Source organism: Leptidea sinapis, chromosome 7, assembly GCF_905404315.1.
Source record: "Leptidea sinapis chromosome 7, ilLepSina1.1, whole genome shotgun sequence".
In the NCBI taxonomy this organism is placed as follows: domain Eukaryota; kingdom Metazoa; phylum Arthropoda; class Insecta; order Lepidoptera; family Pieridae; genus Leptidea; species Leptidea sinapis.
Window position 1 is genome coordinate 8,109,366 of NC_066271.1, and position 21,138 is coordinate 8,130,503.

General features: G+C 34.8%; 1 protein-coding gene across 1 annotated transcript in view; it reads right to left on the minus strand.

Moving 5' to 3' along the window:
- Positions 1 to 21,138, minus strand: part of LOC126965361 (protein O-mannosyl-transferase TMTC2-like) — a 190,808-nt gene that overhangs the window by 58,952 nt on the left and 110,718 nt on the right. Inside the window, exon 4 of the mRNA XM_050808904.1 lies at positions 7,452 to 8,418. Coding sequence (XP_050664861.1) covers positions 7,452 to 8,418 — 967 coding nt within the window. The remainder of the gene's footprint in view (positions 1 to 7,451; positions 8,419 to 21,138) is intronic.

Genomic DNA, 21,138 nt, shown 5'->3' on the forward strand with positions numbered 1-21,138 from the left:
GCTATGCAGATGACAGCACTGTTGATGCCGTATACACGGGCCATGCAGGTCTCTCTCGGGAAATTGTTGACCAGTGCCGGGAGAAACTTGTGTCTTCTATCGAGTCCTCTCTCGAGAAGGTCGCGGAATGGGGTAAATTGTACCTTGTCCAATTTAACCCCCAGAAGACTCAAGTTTGCGCGTTTACCACTAAAAAAACCCCATTTGTCGTATCACCGCTCTTCGAGAACACTTCTCTTAAAGCCGCGCCAAGTATCGGAATACTGGGTCTCGAAATCTCGAGCGATTGCCAATTCCGTGGCCATCTGGAGGGCAAAGCCAAATTGGCTTCGAAAAAGCTGGGCGTCATCAATAGAGCACGGCAATACTTCAAGCCGGCCCACATTCTAGCGCTCTACAAAGCGCAGGTCCGGCCACACATGGAGTATTGCTGTCATCTCTGGTCTGGTGCACCCCAGTATCTGCTCGATCCATTTGACCGCGTGCAACGTAGAGCAGCTCGAATTGTCGGGGACTCAGTGCTCTGTGAACGGCTGGATCACTTGGCGTTGCGTAGAGACGTCGCTTCATTGTGTGTCTTCTACCGCATTTATCACGGGGAGTGTTCCGAAGAGCTGTTTAACCTGATTCCTGCCGCCGAATTTCACCTTCGCACGACACGCCACAAGTTACGATATCATTCCCACCATCTGGATGTGTGGTGGTCCTCCACAGTGCGGTTTTCAAGAATCATTCTCCCTCGTACTACAATGCTGTGGAAAGAGCTTCCTTGTGCGGTGTTTCCGGGACGATACGACATGGGTACCTTCAAAAAAAGTGCGTACACCTTCCTTAAAGGCCGGCAACGCTCTTGTGATTCCTCTGGTGTTGCAAGAGAATGTGGGCCGCGGTGATCACTTAACACCAGGTGACCCGTACGCTCGTTAGTCCTCCTATTCCTTAAAAAAAAAACATACATTCTCTTTTATAAATATAGATATCGTTGTCTTGTACCCATAGTACAGGTTATGCCTAGTTTGGGGCAAGATTTGTGTAAAAGTGTGTCAATATTTATTTATTATTATTAATTGATTTTTACAACGAAAATGTAAATCTTGATTTAAAAGAGTTGCAATGAGTTTCTTGCTCCTTCTCCTCATTAGCTCAACCCTTTACGAAGTAGCAGTAGATTCAATAAGAATTTTTTTTTTGACATTTATAAGTGTCATTTTCGGGACCTACATGAATCACTTTGATTTTGATTTTGATTTGTAACTCTCAAAACATGTTTGCCGAATTGTTCTGAATATTTGCAAAACGGTAGCAAACTCCTTCAATTATTATTCAATTCTGTTATTGTGAATGGAAACAAACGGCAAGAGCAAACCTGCAATGTTTACCGAAGGAACGATTTCAAATATTTGCAATACCACTAAATAGTTGGAATTTCGTGCCCGCTGTATAATATAATTGTTTTAATGGAATTCGGTATGATTTGTCATTCTAAACTGTTTGTTTTGTTTGATTATTATTTCATACTAATTGGAATGGAATTAATGTACGTTATATTTTTAACCGACTTCAAATAGGAGAAGGTTCTCAATTCGTCGGTTTGTTCATTTGTATGTTTGTTACCTCAGAACTTTTGACTGCGAGAACCGATTTTGATCATTTTTTTTATTGAAGTGAAACTTCTTTAGAATCGTTGTGATTTCAAACCGGATGCAACGGAAAAAACGATAGGTAAAAGGCACAAATACAAAAATGTGTAGGATGAAGCCGGCAAAGAATGAGACAGAAATATGCATACTATTTTATTTTTATGTATGACGCGAGTAGGTATACGTTAATTTATTCTTATGTCATACGCACGACTTATAACTGCATAGACACCAGGAGAACATAAAAATGGTAGCGGTGTTAGTAATGTCTTTCATAGCGGTTGAAATCATGTGTCAGTCTAGCAACATGTACCAGGACTTCATATGCAGTTTAGAGGTTCATGCACAATGCAGGTTTCACTTCTAACATGTGTACTTTGTACACACGCAATTTTTTTGAAAGCTGGTGCTTCCCGTGTGGTCCAGGCTGACAATGGCAACCATGAGAAAACCATAAAGGTAATTTGCTATAAGTATGTGCGCGACAAATTTAAGGTCCGATCTGTAGCAGAATTTCTAACAGTCTGTAATAAAATTGCAATGCGCTAACGTTCATGCTGCATTGCAAATTTAAGTAGATATACACATATTTAGACAAATTATTATTAGTTATGTGCATATTATATAATTATGTTGTTTTGAAATAGAGTTTTTGAAGTCAGTTGTTTTTTTGTTACAATTTTTTTGTAAGTTAGATCGTATTGGCCAGTCTATAATAACATAAGGTCTGTCTGTTGAAACAACAGAAAAATATTAAGGGAAGTCATGACTAAGAGAGTCATCATCATCAGCTGGAAGACGTCCACTGCTGGACAAAGGCCTCCCTCCAAAGATGTCTATAACGATCGGTCCTGAGCTGGCCTCATCCAACGTATTCCAGCGATCTTGACCAGACTAGAAGTGCCTACTAACACTGCGTTACACAGTTACCATCAATTGAACGTCCTGCTCGTCTAGTCCCTAATTTTCATAAAAAAGGCTATTTTGTAGATTTTTATTACAAAATACAAATAAACACATACTTCATATCCAACCGTAAAAACTATTAAACTTCTTCTATCAAACGAACATTACAACGAAATCACCTGAGTTTGTGCCCACTATAAATCTTTTAAAGTATTGAAAAGTTCGACAACACTGGAATATAACTCTTTCGATGTTGTAGATGTTGGACAATTTATTTGGGCAAAAGTTTTGGGTAACATATTGACATTCTGACCAAGTTGAGATTTTAGGGGTCGCGAAAAGCCACCAAAACCCTTTTTATAGGATGTAAGTAGTCGTTCATTTATGACAAATTCAATTTCACGAGAATGCATTATATATTTTGATCATAGATATATTAACCAATTTCTATTATTATTTCAGTAACATTAGCGAATCCTACCTAAGTATTGATAAGTAATGTTTGTTATAAATACATGTTTGTTTATTAACTACTAAACCGATACTTATACAATTTTGCCCTAACGTTATTGAGGTACAGAAAGAGAGAAAAAAGACAGGGTATTAAAAAATATATACATTTTTTTAAGAGTTTTGAGAGGGAGCTAAGAGGGTGGGAAGGCTAACGAAAATAGAATCAATCATCAATCAAAATCATTTAGAGGACAAAGTGTCCGTTGTTGAAAGAATACCCCTGAAAAAATATGCAAATCACCATTAAACAATTTTAAAATATTTGTTGAGCACAAACTTTTGAAACAGATAAAAGTGCATGGGCTTAGAACAATGTAAATAATTTTATGTTCTGCATATTTTAATTTATAAGCTGTAGTTAATTATTCTATTATACATTTTCTTGTGACTTAAAAAAGTGATCCAATATTCTTGAGAATTTATTAAAAATTACAAAAAAATTCTATTTTTTTATTTCTCGTGTCATTTTTAGTTTGTAAAAAGAACAATATTATAAGAAAAAATTATAAAAAAACAACCAATTAAAATATTGTTATACTGCATAATTTAGTTAAAATCTGTTAATTAAAATACCATTTAATAATATTATTCTATACAATAAGAAAGAAATGATTTTTTTAGTGTACAACTAAAACATAATGTTGAAAGTTCTTTAATTCTTCTCCATTGGTTGTGGTTCATGATTTTATTTATGATCACATCGTAAAAATTCACCCTTATAATTTTTCCCGACCATGCGAAAAGAAGTATGACTTCAGAATTTGATCGTTTGACGTTCAGTAAATCAGTTCTGCTGCCACATATTTTCATTACACAATTCCAAATAATAAAATACTTTATTTAAAAAAAGATTCCCAATAGCTTTTGACAAAATCGAAACCATCAACAACTTAATATTTCACATTTGTACAGAATCAGTTTTAGCAGTGGGAGGCTCCTTTGCAAAGGAAGCCGGCTAGATTATGGGTACAACAACGGCGCCTATTTCTGCCGTGAAGCAGTAATGTGTAAACATAACTGTGTTTTGGTCTGAAGGGCGCCGTAGCTAGTGAAATTACTGAGCAAATGAGACTTAACATCTTATGTCTCAAGGTGACGAGCGCAATTGTATTGCCGCTCAGGATTGGGTTTTTCAAGAATCCTGAGCGGCATTGCATTTTAAAGGGTAGGGCGTATTAATTACCATCATCTGTACGTCCTGCTCGTCTCATCCCTTATTTTAATAAAAAAAAAGAACAAAATATTCTCTACCATATAGTTTTACTTATTTCAAATGAATGCCAAAATTGTAAATTGTAGAGAGCTCATAAAACATTAAGAGAAAGTTACTGTCGTTGCGACTAAGTTATACGTTAGTAATGGCTCAAGTACCCTAGAGGATACCACACATGCATGTTTAATGTCATCTTATAAAGGTCAAGGATCTACATTGAGATGTCGAGCATACAAGAGTAGTTGTAAGAAGTTGTCAGTGTTTCTCTAGTTCTAGCCAACAAAACTTCGCATTACTAAAGCGATTTCAGCACATTTATATGTTACAGTTTACATATGGCAGGTTCGACTTTCTGTACAGTGTGTTGCTACGAATATATTATATAAGTGCTAGTTTTGTAATTTCTAGATATTCTGGCAAGTGCAAAGACATAAGAAATATCTTATTTTATTTGGTTATTTTTCTTAGCCTTTCGCTGGTTTGCCTGCATTTGCGGGTCAAAACCAAGTAAATACACAAATAAAATTTGAAAACAAAATTTAATGAACGATGCGGGACTCGAACTCACGAACTCTTGGGTTCCGTGCCAGTGCTCTGCAGTGAAGCCACAACCTGAGAGCTGAACAAAGCATACACGATTTACAAACGATGCGTCACTCGAATGGTTAGCTCAGTTGGCAGAGCACTGGCACGGAACGCCAGAGGTCGTGTTTTCGAATCCCACATCGTTCATAAAATTTTGTTTTCAAATTTTATTTGTGTATTAATCCTAGAAGTGAGGGTTACCACTATAAAAACGTAACGAATTAACCAAGTAAATACAGCGTGGGGTGTGTCAAATTTATGTGATCTGTGGAACGTCGTGTTCGTCAATTTGCAAGAACTTTCTAACGATTCGGCATGTATTTAAGATGGAGTCTTTTTGTAAAGTGGTGGTGTTGAGTTTCCTTTAATTCTTGTAGTTTGAGACTTGTAACAGATGGTTTGGGAATCTCTGTGGTGGAAATTACGTGTACTTTATTTTGGTTCCAGATTCTACCTACTTCATCCTTCAGTTCAGTGTAATTTTATTATTAATAATATTATTAAACCCAGGATTATTAAACTCTGGTGGTCATTTTCTGTTGTGAAGCTGTAATGTGCATTGTTCACGTTTAGTTTAAATGGCGCTATACCTCTTTTTTTTTGGAAAGGTTGGAAAAACGAGCGTACGGGTCACACGGTGTTAAGTGATCACCGCCGCCCACAGTCTCTTGCAACACCAGAGGAATCACAGGTGCCCAGGTACCCATGTCGTATCATCCCGGAAACACCGCACAAGGAATCTCATTCCACTGCTTTGTAGTAAGTACGTGGAAAGTAGTCAAATCTTTCTGTGGAGGGCCACTATATCCTAATTTGTGACATGATATTAATGATATCCTAATTTCACTATTACTGGGCCATTGAGATGTAACATAAAGTCACACAGTAATAATAGTGAGAGTTTGAATAATTTAAGTTATAGATACGAGTTAATAAAACTGTATAACTTAGTTCACTGGCTAGTCTTAGCATATCTAAGAACATTGGAAAAAAAACAAAAGTGAAAGAAGGGAAGAATAGCATTTTAATATGATTTTATACTATTGTTTATTGAATATAATTTTTTACTTTCTTACATTTTCAGTGATTATATTTAAGAATTACAATTTTGTGTTAATACCGCTGGTCAAATTATAGCCTGGAACTATACCTTTTTATAGTTTTTATTAATATGTATCTGTTGAAAAACATACTTTATAAATAAAAGTATTTAGTCAGATATTATTAATTCATTCATTTATTGTATGTTGCATAAGATAAACATGTGAATTTTCTTTGTAAGAACATAAAATAAGTTTTCGTGAATAATTTTCGCCGGTGATACCAAACCTTTTCTAACTTCGAACATCCAACCCACCATGAACAGGTAGTTTGTAGCTGTCTCAAATAAATTAATTGTGTCTTAGTTTTGAGCGGGAACAAGGGAGAACCTCGAAACTTTTGAGGAAGGTACAAATGGACGCTCCGCTTTCAACGAGCCAAAGTTATAGCGTAAATTAATGGTAATTAGGTCAACGAGGGTCCTTAAATTTTTAAGTAGAGTTAGCCAGCTTTGTATATTAACACTTTATAAATATTAAAAGGGCCTGCATATTCTTAGGTTAATACAGAAAATAAAATATATTTACTCTTTCAACGTAATTTACATAATATAATAAGCCCCTGTTACTTATTTTAACCACATTCAAAATTTGCTTTTAAATGATAAAAACATTTTTATAATATATAATTTAATGTTTTTATAATAACAAAAATTTTGGTAGGTAATAGGAATAGGCCTTTAATTTGGCTTCGATCGGGTGGACGAAGGCTGCCTTCCATGAATCAGGCACTACGCCTATTCAATATGAGTGGCGGAATAAACGCGTTAGCACCGGCGTCAACTCAGGGGATACGTTCTAAGCACGATTGGAGAAATGCCACCGGCCTTGTCGACTTCTTTACGACCAACGAAAACAGAGACCTCCAAACAGTTTTTGTCTGAATTTTGTACTTCAGACATAAAACTCTGAAACCAAGAGTCGAGGTGGAGGCAAAAAGAGTGCACAGAAGATCGGTTTCTCTTTTTCCGTATGGGTATCATTACTCATGTGCAATGGCGTTAGGGACGGATGATTGAAGATATCAAGAGCAGCTTTCGACAACGACCAGAGCTTGCGTGCTCCAGTCGGGTAGCTTGTAAGCTGCTCGCCGATTTTGAGGACGTGCTTAGATTTCGTCCGGGTAATTTGTCGCTTAAAATATCTGAAGGCTCGGTTGTATTTCCGCTTTAGGACATTTTTTGTATGAAAAAAAATCAGACTAACTACTAACTACAAATCAGACAACTACTATCGGTCGTTGATCAACTTGTGGCTCTCTAGGTTCTTCCAAGAGCTCGCGGTTAACGCTTTTATACTTTTTTTTAGTTGTGTGGATCGTGGTGTAAAGTTTTGAATTGTTTTGTTTCATAATATTTTTTTCAGGTTTCAATCGCTAAATATCATTTCTTATCTTATTCAACATTCAAATTTAAAACATCTATATCCAATAAAATTATTTTTTGATAAACAAATTTTTTAATCAGTAATAACATGGTTATGAAATAAACTTACCCTTTGGTGGATTTATTTGCAGAGCACTTCGAAATAAGCTTTCTTCGTCACGCCAATCTAAATTCCTTCGCATCGTAGAAGTGCACATGGCGCATAAGGTCACCAGTAAAGTGAACATAAAAATGCGACTTTTCAATTCACTACGCCGCCAATTTCTTGTCAAAGCGCCCGCTCCCAAGCCGAGCAATAAGCAAAAACCAACACTAGGAATGTACAAAACTCGTTCGGCAACTACGAAGCCAACATAGAAAAGAATATTGCTGGCTGGCACGAATGGGAGCACCATAAATGCAGTAAATAATAGCATTGCAACTCTAGGACTGCGATAAGTTTTATGTATATTCTGTGACTTCGTTTTGCTTTGCTCTATCGGACATACGCAAGACGAGTGATGCGTCATTATATTGTTGTTATTTAAGGTGCGACACAGAGTTGTGTGTTCATCTGGAATCGAATGATTGCATCCGTTACAAGGACATAAAGTCTTTCTTGACGTTGCGCTCTCTTTATGCGGCACATTACTTTTCCTCTCACTGCAGTCCTGCCTCCTATTGTAATGTTTGCAATTATTGTTCCATTTCGGCTTATTCTTATTTTGTTTCTTATAAAACTTATCTTTCTTTTCCTGTTGTCGCTTCAACTCGCTCATGAATATTCTCCACGTTGCTTTTGAGACAACTGCATAAAATATGATTGAGGAAATATTTCTAGCGTCGAATATTGAAGTTATTCTTGGTATCGCATCCATGGACCAGTCAAAGCTTAGTTGAAAGGGATATAACAGAAGGAGGAAATTAAAAACTGGGAGATAAGTGAAAGTCATCAATCGGGTAAAAAAGTAGGGATCACGTGATGTTGGATTATCAGCTGATGCAAATCCAGATGGTATTCCACCAGTTATTCCCAATCTCCAGTACAATAATGTAAGTCCTCCTGTTCCCAATGCGCAGACGCTTCTCCATCGATACTGTAACAAAGAAAACGTATATTTAGTACCACAGTTCATCGACATATTTTCATCTTATTAGTAGTAGTCCTTTTTTATGTTGGTCTATATGCATTTTTATAATGTGGACAGATATTTATGAGCATAGATGTCCATCTATCTTCTCCGTCATGACGAAAAGACTGATAATTTTGCTAATAAAACCAACTTAAAAAAACCTATGCAAAACATACACGAACGTACTCAAATGATTTCATGAAAAATAAATTTGGAGACCTCGTTAATGCCTTATTCTAAGATATAAAATATTTTCGATCTCGGGTGAATCGTCAAATTAAAAGGCGGAATTTATTAGCATAAAGAGTAAATATGTGTAATATAGTAGTGTTTATTAGATAAGAACCATAGATAAGTAAGGCCTGCTTAATAGATTTTACCAAATACACGATCCTAAAGAGAAATATACAATTGCAAATTTCCAATCTATAAGCAACATAAAAGACTTTAGATTACAAGATTGATAGACGCCGATAAGGTTCAATTGCACCATCTCTTAAAATAATAACCTTAAGTTTATTTCACAAATAAATATTTTCTATTTGAGCAAGTGTCGTCGGTAATATTTCCCGGTGACATTACAGTACGGAAGTGAGTTGCGGTAACAAATCATTTTATTTCCATCGTGAGATCAACTTCCAAGAACTCCCTTACTCACGGACTAGTAAAAAAATAAGGACTCCTCGTCACCTTACATAACAGTGCAGCACCAAAACAAGCCGATTAACGTGTAAATACACAGCCCCACGCACACACTTACACTACTACAGGCCGATAGGCGGCCATTATGAGAATTGTCATCGTCTGTGACAGATCAGTTTGCGTCTCAGTAAAATATTTTAAAAATGCCGTCGTGCGTTATGAAAAAGTGTAAAAACTATACTATATAAATGTTTATGGCCATATATGATTATTTAATGAAGAAAAAATTGTGTAACTTGTATCCCCCGTAACCGCACACACACTAGCATAACGTTGCTTCACTTGCTAATATCACGGCGCGGAGTACTTCTTATTTTACTAGTCCGTGTCCCTTACTATTCTTACTCGTTTCAATATTGTCATTACTTTGAGGAACAATTTTTAAATTGTATTACGAATGTATTGATGGTACTTTCTTGTTAAGTCTTCAACAGGTTGTAGATAATTATACGCATGCTCATAACTTGGCATTGCGTAGAGACGTCGCTGCATTGTGTGTCTTTTACCGCATTTATCAGGGGGAGTGTTCACCTGATTCTTGCCGCCGAATTCCATCTTCGCACCTCGGCGGTCCTCCACAGTGCGGTTTTCAAGGAGCTTTCTTCGCGTACTACAAAGCTGTGGAATGAGCTTCCTTGTGCGGTGTTTCCGGGGATGATACGTCATGGGTACCTTCATAAAGCGCGTACACCTTCCTTAAAGGCCGGCAACGCTCCTGTGACTCCTCTGGTGTTGCAAAAGAATGTGGGCGGTGATGATCACTTAACCAGGTAACCCGTACGCTCGTTTTACCTTCATTTCGATAAAAAATGCTCGCAAAAAGTTATATTTTAGGTGACGTCTGTTAAAGACAAACAAATGAATAAGGAATCACAAAGTTAATGAGATAAATATTATCTATAATTAAATCATTATTTCATCAAAAGTTTTTATAGGGTGAACTTCTAAAGACTCAAACAGATATCCGATCCGTAATCCAACAGCTAATAGAGTATAAGTAAAACTTCCATGATATTGAAATTATAACATAGTTTTAATTTGATTCTCCTTAATTAATAAAATAAGTTTATTAATTCATTTTGCTTTTGTACTGAAAAGTCAGTCCGTAGAATCAGTTGAAAGTTGATGAGCATTTATATAGCTATTGAACCGACTTCGAAAAACGAGGAGGTTCTCAATTCATCGGCATGTTTTTTTTTATGTGTGTTACCTCAGAACTTTCGACTGGGTGAACCGATTTTGATATTTTTTTATTATTTGAAAGCAGCTTTCCGCGTGGTCCCATTGTAATTTGATCCAGATATAACAATGGCAGCCATGAGAAAATCATATAGGTCTTAAATTTTCTATAAGTTAGTGCGCGACTAATTTACGAATAACTCAAAATCGTGCCAACCGATTTCGATAATTCTTTTTTTATTGGAAGTTAAATAATTCCAACAATAACAATAATCGTATAAAAATACGCAATTATTTTCATACTTTTTAAGTCTGCTGTTTTATTTTTATTATAATGTTTTTATTTTTCCAACAAAATTAACTGGCTTGTTTTGAGGTAACTATAATTATATCATATCTTTATTAACCAAAAAATTTGATTTGGCAGAAAAAGCCCGTATGTCGGTATAACATTGCTTACCGCTAAGAGGCACTTTAATGAATGTGTGTTGTTTAATGACGTCACAGCGTTCAACGACTAACTACTATACATTGTCACTAAAATATTTTAACTATATATTTTTATTTTAATAGAGCATACTGTAAAGGAATCTCTAAATTTAAACAATTTGTTATATTTTAAAGTGATAACCCTCACTTCTGGCATTAATTACACAAATAAAACTGAAACCAAAATTTTTTGAACGATCCGGGAATTGAACCCCCGACCTCTCGCGTTCCGTGCGAGCGCTCTTTACAACTGAGCCAACCGTTCGAATGACGTATCGTTGATAATATCTTATATACTTTGTTCAACTCTCAGGTTGTGGTTTCATCTACAGGAATACTGTACAGTTCCTAATTACACAAGTACCTGAGAGTTGAACAAAGCATCAGTTTTCATCAGATCAAACAGAAAATACAAAATTCCTAAGAAAAGTCTGTATCTAAAAAAAATGTTTTCCAATTAAAACGTTTTATTATTCGAATTTACCATTTTGAACGTCCATTATCAGTTAGTGATTCCATCCATAATTCCATCTTAATGATGGAATTACCTATAAAGAATTTATATATTATAAACTCGATGAAACGTTTCCATAAATAATCCTTCTTATTAGAATTCAATATTATAATATATTTTCTATAAATAGCAACCTTATTCTCCAAAACCAGGACGCCATTAAATTGATTTAGGTGAGAGGGCTAATCGCACTGTACCATCACTTTACATTATTAAAATACTGCGCAAATTTACCTAACACTTTGGAAGGCTATTAATTCGAGAATGCCGACTGTTCTAATCTATTTCAGAAGGTATTATTAAAGTTTTCCTTGTTATTTTCTGCTCGGGGCTCGTATCAATACGGGTTAGTACTGACTGCCGAGTTGTTCGCAGCGGGAAGCCGGTGAAAAAGATTTATGAAGGTAACTACAGACCCCTTTCCGACCTCACCCATGGGAAAACTACTGAAGATATACAAGGATTTCTTGAATTTATACATGTAACTAAAATAGGCTCATAAATAATCAATACAGTTTACATTATTTAATTTTAGATGATAAATATTTTAAAAACATTTTTTCTTCAACATTTTTGACGACCTATATAGCCCTGCCTACTGAGCTAGAGGTCCCGCGTTCGAATCCCGGTAGGTGCAAACATTTACCTATATGATGAATACGAATGTTTATTTCCGAGTCATGGATGTTTATAAGTATTTATGTATGTTTGAGTAAATATAAATAAATAAATAGCCTTATTTATTCCTTAATTAATTAATTCAGATTACAACGACTTATTAATGATAACATTATTATTGTATTAATTATTAAGTATATCATATTATTTCATGTATGATTTTCTGTATATTTTATAAATTATATTTTCAAATAGAACTTCAATAATCAGATTAATATTATATTAATTTTATGTACACAACATTGTTGTGTTAAGTAAATATATTGTACTAGCTGACCCGGCAAACGTTGTTTTGCCATATAAAGTATAATTCACGCGATAGTTTTATAAGTAATAAAATATTGTCTATATTATAGCCTGTACATCATTTTGTTCTATTGTCAATAGTTTTTGCAGCGCACGCAAAAATAGGTTTTCGATTTTACACCTTGTGTTACAAAATAGCAATTTTATTACGGATCCCTAATTTTGACATATGACATAAACATAGCCTATAGCTTTCCTCGATAAATGAACTACCCAACACTGAAAGAATCATTCAAATCGGACCAGTAGTACCAGAGATTAGCGCGTTCAAACAAACAAACAAACAAACACTGCAGCTTTATAATATTAGTATAGATTAAATATATCGTTGTCTTGTGGTCTACCTTGGAGCAAGACAATTTGTGTATAGTAAAAGTGTTTCTTAGCCTATCTTACAGTTCAGTGACTATCCACTTTGATATTGAAAATAACATTTTTATCGCCTATTAAATGAAACTTAAAAATTATCATAATTAAGTACAAGAAAATTTGTCATATTAAAATTTAAAATACGTTAATCATGTCGCCTTATAGAACAGCGAATAAGTATTGATTTAGTATTAATCGAAACGGCGGACGTAAAACAGCGCGTATACTCTAATACAACCTGCAACTATACGAATAAAAATGTTACAGTTCTACTAGAGTAGTACTACTTTTCAGCTGATGGTTATTGATACGTCCTACCCATTACAATGCAGTGCCGCTCAGGATTCTTGAAAAACCCCGAAAATTCTGAGTGGCACTACAACTGCGCTAGTCACCTTGAGACATAAGATGTTAAGTCTCATTTGCCCAGTAATTTCACTAGCTACGGCGCCCTTCAGAGAGAAACACATTACTGCTTCACGGCAGAAATAGGTGCCGTTGTGTTACCCATAATCTAGCCGGCTTCCTGTGTAAAAGAGCCTCCCACTGGTAAATAATAGAATATAAAAATATTTAAATATAGTGCTATATGCTTCATGAATATAAATTATTAAAAAGCATGATTTATTAAAATTATTTCACAAAGTTGCACAAATATACTATACATAATTTATTCAGAACGACTAGCGAGTATGAGATGCACTACATTATGTTAAATATTTGATGGGCACGAGGCAGTTCTCGCCTGGGAAATAAACTTTAAAATCTTACAAGTCGTATGCTATTTTCAGATATTTATTTAAAATTTTGATAGTTACAATAACACAATACATATAATATAAGACTTAAAAAGTAATAAATATTGCTACTCTAATTTATATATAATTTCTATATTGTTTTTATGGAACTGGAGGACAAAGGAAAGAAGAGGTCACCTTAAGCTAAGTGACCATCGCGGACTACATTCTCCTGGAACAACAGAGGAATCACAGGAGAGTTGCCGACGGTTTTGGAAGGTGTACATGCTTTGAAACACCGTAAAAGGAAGATCATCCTATAATGTTCTTTTTATGTTCCAAGTAGTTTGCTGACCAGTCTCACTATTTATTGAACACCCCTCGTATATCATGTTAGCGGACAAAGAACGAAAGAAAAATCTAAGTAATTAATTACTCATAAGTATTCAATAACATAGTGAATGTAAATTTTGTAGCAGTAGTTATAAAGTAATTAAATTCCCGAACCCTTGAATTGCTAATCGATTTACCTAACAAATAAAAATAGTAATTATTTCCCCTCCGCCCTTTGTTAACAGTTAAGCGATTCATTAAAATTAACGATTAAATCTCACACAAATATTATAACGATAAAATCAACTACAACTGCATTTTAGTATTTCCATTAACTGATATGAATCTAAGCCATATCATTAACAAGGCTATTATCATTGAAAGTAATTAAGTGTCGCTTTACGCGAATAAACACAATATTTGGCCTTTTTGGAAATGAAAATACCAGAGATTTGGTCAATTTCCTAAGAGATTTGATCAAAACAATATGTTATGTTTTTAAAGTGATAACCCTCACTTCTAGGATTAATACACAAATAAAATTTGAAAAAAAAAAATATGAACGATGTGGGTTTCGAACCCACGACCTGAGAGTGGAACAAACCAAAAGAATTTCATAACGAGGCGGTACTCGAACGGTTAGCTCAGTTGGTTAGAGCACCGGCACGGAACGCCGGAGGTCGTTTGTTCGAATCCCGCATCGTTCTTTAAATTATGTTTTTCAAATTTTATTTGTGATTTGATCAAATCACGGAGTATGATTAAAGGACAACACGATTTGATCATTTCTCTAAACAAATCTAGTGATTTGATCAAATGCCAGGGTAGGTTCCGTGAAATGAGAACGCCACTAGAAGAATGGATGCTAAAGCGAGCTAAGTCAGACTTGAGCTATACCCCGATGCGGACAGGTTAGGTGGAATGGGTTGGCGGGCCATTCCGGTTTTTTTTATCCAATGCGGTATTATTTTTTTTAATATAGGCCCCGCGAAGTCGGGCTTCTACTTGGCCTTTAGATAAACTTTTATCTGTTTTGAGGTTAGGTTACATTAATTTGATTTTCAGGAGACTGGTGCTGTACCTTTTCATGGAAGTGGGGAAGTGAGCCAGGGGACAGAGGACATTTCCCTCCCTCCCCTTCCCCTCTCACCCCCCTCCACCTGCGACACGATACTAAATTCTTACCAAATTATGTCTAAGTCATACCAAATAAACCTTATAAATACCAAAGAAAATACTTTTTTTCATTTCACGGAACCAACTCTGGCATTTTGTCAAATCACTAGAGTTGTTTCGAGAAATGATAAAACCGTGTTGCTATTTTAACATCCTCCGAGATATCATCAAATCACTGTTTTTATCATATCCCTGCGATATATATATTGTTTGAATGAAACTCTTAATCGTCCTGTATTCTGATTTTGAATCAGTCAATTTATTAGACCGGTAAGTTAGTAAAGTTCTAATTCATAGTCCCATTTCAGACCCCACTTTACACCCAAACTTTAAAGACCCATTGAATATTCATCAAATTTATATGTTCAATAATCTATTCACACAGCTTTAGATCACCATTAGATTGAATATATGTAGCGGCTTAAATTCACTTTAACTCATCTCTACCGCCCAATTGCGCCAAACTTTTTAAAAATCTCGTGAAAATGAAATTGCAAATAAATGTCACCCTAGAGATACCTTGGGTTAAAGCCATAAAGTCTGCGCACCGAGGGGTCCATTAATTTTAATACACTCATAACTACATGACAAAGCCTTTTCCAACAGGAAAAAGCTTTTTTAATCCAACCACGGATTGTAAAAAACACTAACGATTATTTCGGAGAACACGACAGTATGACTGACAATAATATTTTAAAGATAATGTGTATTTTAGTAAGTTACTACATTTCTGTTTATTTCAAAAGCTTGAGTGGATTATATTATTTAATGTAAGAACAAATTATATTACATTTATAGGGTTTCGTAGCCAAATGGCAAAAAACGAACCCTGATGGATTCGTCATGTCTGTCTGTCTATCCGTGTATGTCACAGCCACTTTTTTCCAAAACTATAAGAACTATACTGTTGAAACTTGGTAAGTAGATGTATTCTGTGAACCGCATTAACATTTTCACACAAAAATGAAAAAGAAACAAATAAATTTACTTAGAACTGAAACTCAAAATTTTTTTTTTATCAAACCTAGACGTATGGATAGGTCTTGATATTAAGGTTTCTAAGACCATTGTATTCTAATCTGAATAGTGTGCGCGAGAGACACTTCCAAAGGGGTCCCCCAGGGGTTCATTTCTCACATTCACCTAAATTTGGTTTGAACGAGATCTAGTAAGTAGTTTTCTGTAATACGTTTAAATGATGAGTGCTCATTTGCACTGTATGATTTTGAGCAAATATTTTTTGCTTTTTCCATTTAAATAATTTAATTCCATTTTCCTTTATATATAACTTTTATATTATGTTACTTGCTGCTACCGAACCCTTCATGGGCGAGTCCAACTCTCACTTGGCCACTTTTGTAGATCTCATAGAGGTGAAACGTGATAAATCTCAATGATACATTAAGTATATAAATAAATATAAATATATTGGAATCTAGTAGTTGCTAATTACTTATATACGCACATACACTCATACACACACAACCACAACACAAAATCTTTATAATTTAATTTTTTATTTTTGTTTTAATTGTAGTCTAATTAGAGCAATAAATGAAGTAGCTTTAATAGTGTGAACCATCACATAATTAGTTAAAATTAATTAAGATTAGCAGTTTACGTTTTATTACATTGGTATTTTAGACCGTGCCCCATGTAAAAGAAGGGATCGTGTGAAATAAAAAGCCATTAAAAATAAGACAAATTTAAAGAACGCATACACAACATTCAAACAATTAAAGTGGAAATAGACAGTTCATATGAAAAGAGAAAATACATCTTGGTTAAGATCGCTTTATTTCCAAGGTGTGGGATCATAAAAAAATTATGTCGTTTCTTAACAATTCACAAAATCGAAAATTTTTTGGGGTGCTACTGGAGAGTCATATACTTCACCCGAAAAATACTTTTTTTTTAATTAAAATAAGGGACAAGACGAGCAGGACGTTCAGCTGATGGTCATTGATACGCCCTGCCCATTATAATGCAGTGCCGCTCAAGATTATTTGAAAACACAAAATTTCTGAGCGGTACTACAACTGCGCTCATCACCTTGAGACATAAGATGTCAAGTCTCATTTGCCTAGCCATCTCACTAGCTGCGGCACCCTTCAGACCGAAACTCAGTAATGTTTACACATTACTGCTTCACGGCAGAAATAGGCGCCGTCGTGGTACACATAATCTAGCCGGGCGGCGTCCGGTGCAAAGGAGCCTCCTACTTACCTGAGCAGTAGGCGTAACAAGTGCGTTTTAGTTCACGGTATTAATATTTTGAATATGACAATTTAGCAAGTATTGTGAAGTTAATTTAGTAAGTTTTCATGTACCTACCTAAGTATTCATATTCCACACGTTTGTCCTCCTATTTCATTAAAAAAATATTAATATCAACATGTCATATTTTATAACAATCGCTTCGAAGCTAACCACTTAAAAAACAATTTGCCTTTTAGGTTGAACCTACGTCAAGTAATCTCTTTAATTGTCAAGGAAACTGACACATTTGGGCTTTGCTAATCGTTATTACGGTTCATTCGTATTTTTTTGTTTAGAACTAATCCATTTGCCATTAAATTAAGCTTACAAATTTACATAATCTAACTTATAAATTTGCATAATACCTACTTCTGGTCAGCCATAGTTTGTCTTGGCCAAACTTCATAAATTAATATGAGTTTTTTTTAAATACCAAGCAGAAAAAAATTACTCCTATAATGGTTTCAGACCAATTTATTTAATTCGTTATTCATCTGTAACATAGTTGTTTGACATTGTTAAAAAGCAATATCAATAAATACGTAATCATTGTTTTAATAACTTAATTTAATTTAATAATTTGTCGCGTGGTAGATTTCTTCAGTTCTTCTTCATGTAATCACTTGTCTCAAAATTATCTACCCCGTTCCCGGCGACATTCTTAAAACGTGAGAACAATACTGGGTTTCTCATCATATTCCTGTTACCTAAACATACCTGTCTATCATTTGGGCGTTTTAAAACTCTTCCAACAATAATTCCAAAATAAATTTCACCTAAATTTTTCATAGGAATTATTAATAGGAAAAGATTCAGTCTACCCACACGCACAAATTATGGTCAATATAATAATTTATATAGCATTTGTTTTCTGTATGATGCAGTCTGTCAGGAGGTAGACATTTTCTATCCGTCAGCATAGGTTCAGAAAACTTCAGAACAGAGCATAGCGGAGTTTTGTTTAAAAAAAATTAAAAGTTATAAGATTTTAAACACATTTAAATTTTAAAAGCATACTGTATACACTTCTAAAAGGTGGCACTTACTCCTACATGTTTACGTTAATTTCAGTTTTATACAATAGTTTAGAAGGAAGACGCTATGTTGGTAGGCCCCCTACAAGATGGACCGACGATCTGGTCACCGGAATACGTTGGATGAGGACAGCTCAGGATGAATCGTCGAGGAAACCCTTGGGGATGCCTTTGTCTACCAGTGGACGTCTTCCGGCTGATGATGATGACAATATTTTAGAGTGTATCCTGTTTAGTGAACCTAATAAAAAAAATATAGATAGATCATCATAGTATAGCAATTTAAATGTGAAATTTTAAAGAATAATAAACTGTATGACTCTATATTATCCTCAAGAATAATGTCCTAAATGGATCAACTTGTATTAATAAAATATTGAAGTAAAATGATCCCTTTGTGAATGAATTAGAAGCTATCAAATTTAAACCCTAATTGGAACGAGTGGTCCAAAAGTGACTCTTAGTCCTAAGAGAATTTGCGGTCGACGTGGATTATATTTGTTTACCGTTTGATCCAGTACAAAGCGGTTCTATTGACACTGACTGTCACTGCAAATACCGAGGGTACCTCTACCCTTAACCTATACATCTTTCATTATTTACCAACTGAGTTCGCGTATTATCTACTCTCAAAGAGCTATTTACAGTGTGGGCTATTTTATCGTATTTACAATCTATTTTATGAGTAAAAGCGGGTTAACTTTATGAAAATAAGATTAATCAATATGATATCTAATATTTTCTTTAACGCGAGTTTTACACATTTAAATAAAACTTTGAAAGGATTAAAATGCGTGTAATTGTAACTGTGTGTTTACATTAGATTTTTGCGTAAGAGTTACAATTTTGTTTTAGTTAACCCAACGTTTCAAGTCCTTTCTAGATCTTAAGTGTATAAGATTGTTACACTGTTACAAAAATTATCTTGGCTCCATACTAGGCATAGCCTATGTGCTATTATGGGTTGCAAGACAACAGTATAATACACAAAACTACTTACTTAAACATACATAAAAACAAATAAACATTCTTGATTTGGAGCTACCATCCATATTCATCCTATAAATGTTTATAGCAGAGTCACGAACCACTCTGCTGTACTGGTAGACAAATGAATGAACAAACTTGAAAATAAATAAATCAAGTAAAAGTATAATCAATATTTTATCGAGTTAATGAGATAATTATTTCATACTGACGCCCGTATTTATGTAAATCATACATAAATACAGTAAATCTACATCATCTTTCACCTTCAGCAATTAATATAAGTAATATTTTGTATGTGAATATTCGTATGAACGTTTTAAATATTTTTAAGCCACAGCCTGAGAGTTGAACAAATTATACAAGATTTTATCAACGATTCGTCACTCAAACGGTTGGCTCAGTTGGAAGAGCTTTCGCACAGAACGCGAGAGGTCGCGGCTTCGAGACCCACATCGTTCATTATATTTTGTTTTAAATTTTATTTGTATAATTGATCACAGAAGTGAGGGTTATCACTTTAAAACATAACAAATTGTTTAGATTTGCAAGAGCGACATCTTAAGTCATTTTTCTAATATGCAAATATTGGGGTTGAGCAGGTTATCAACTGTAAAGTAGATCCTGTAGATGAAGACACTACCTGAGTGTTGAACAAAGCATACAAGATTTTATCAAAGATACGTCACTAGAACGGTTGGCTCAGTTGGAAGAGCACTCGCACGGAATGCGAGAGGTGGCGGGTTCGAGTCCAGCTTCGTTCATAAAATTTTGTATTAAAATTTTATTTGTGTAAGTATAATTATTCAATAAAACATATTTCTTGACAAGTTTACATTGGAATCAAGTAAATAGGAATCTTCGGTATAAGCAACTTATAATTTTAAAATGTGTTTATTTTTTAAGGTTTACGTTTTTATGTTTAAGTTTTACCAGTGGGAGGCTCCTTTGCACAGGAAGCCGGCTAGATTATGGGTACTACAACGACGCCTATTTCTGCCGTGAAGCAGTAATGTGTAAAGATTACTGTGTTTCGGTCTGTAGGGCGCCGTCGCTAGAGAAATTACTGGGCAAATGAGACTTAACATCTTATGTCTCAAGGTGACGAGCGAAATTGTAGTGCCGCTCAGAATTTTTGGGTTTTTCAAGAATCCTGAGCTGCACTGCATTGTAATGGGTAGGGCGTATAAATTACCATCAACTGAACGTCCCGCTCGTCTCGTCCCTTATTTACATAAAATAAAAAAAAATACAATCGTTAATTATCTGGTTACTGGTTTCAATAAAGATGGTCAACGAACAATGGTTTATGTATGTATGGTTTGCACACTGAGCATTCTCACATCTTAAACTGATCTACTGTCACTGTCTTAGCATTAATTTCAAATGTATTTACATTTTATGTAACGCTTAATATACATCTACCACACTTGAGACTCTCTTGATATCGTTCTACGGATGTTACAGCAATATTGCATTATTGAAACCTGTCTCAATCTAATATCTCGCTTCGGTAACATTATCCGAATTAAGCGATTACAGAAATTGAATGATTGACTTTCCGTCTTACGTTGATTTGGGAAGCTCGGATGATAAATTGAACGATACAGTTAAATCGTTTACATTTTGGAGGTCTATGTTTTATTTTATTTATGGGAAAATGTGACGAGACGATAAATCATGTACTGATAAGTGATACGCCCTGATCATTACAATGCAGTGTCGCTCAGGATTCTTCATAGAATCCAGCTTGATTGTTAAATTTCATTAGCCCAGTAATTTCACTAGATATTGTGGCCTTCAAACGGAAATACAATAATGCTTTCTTATGACTGCTTCACAACAGTAAAAGGCGCCGCTTTGGTATCCGATATCCTTTGTAAAGAAGCGTCTGACTGATAGTATATACCGGGACCTTAAG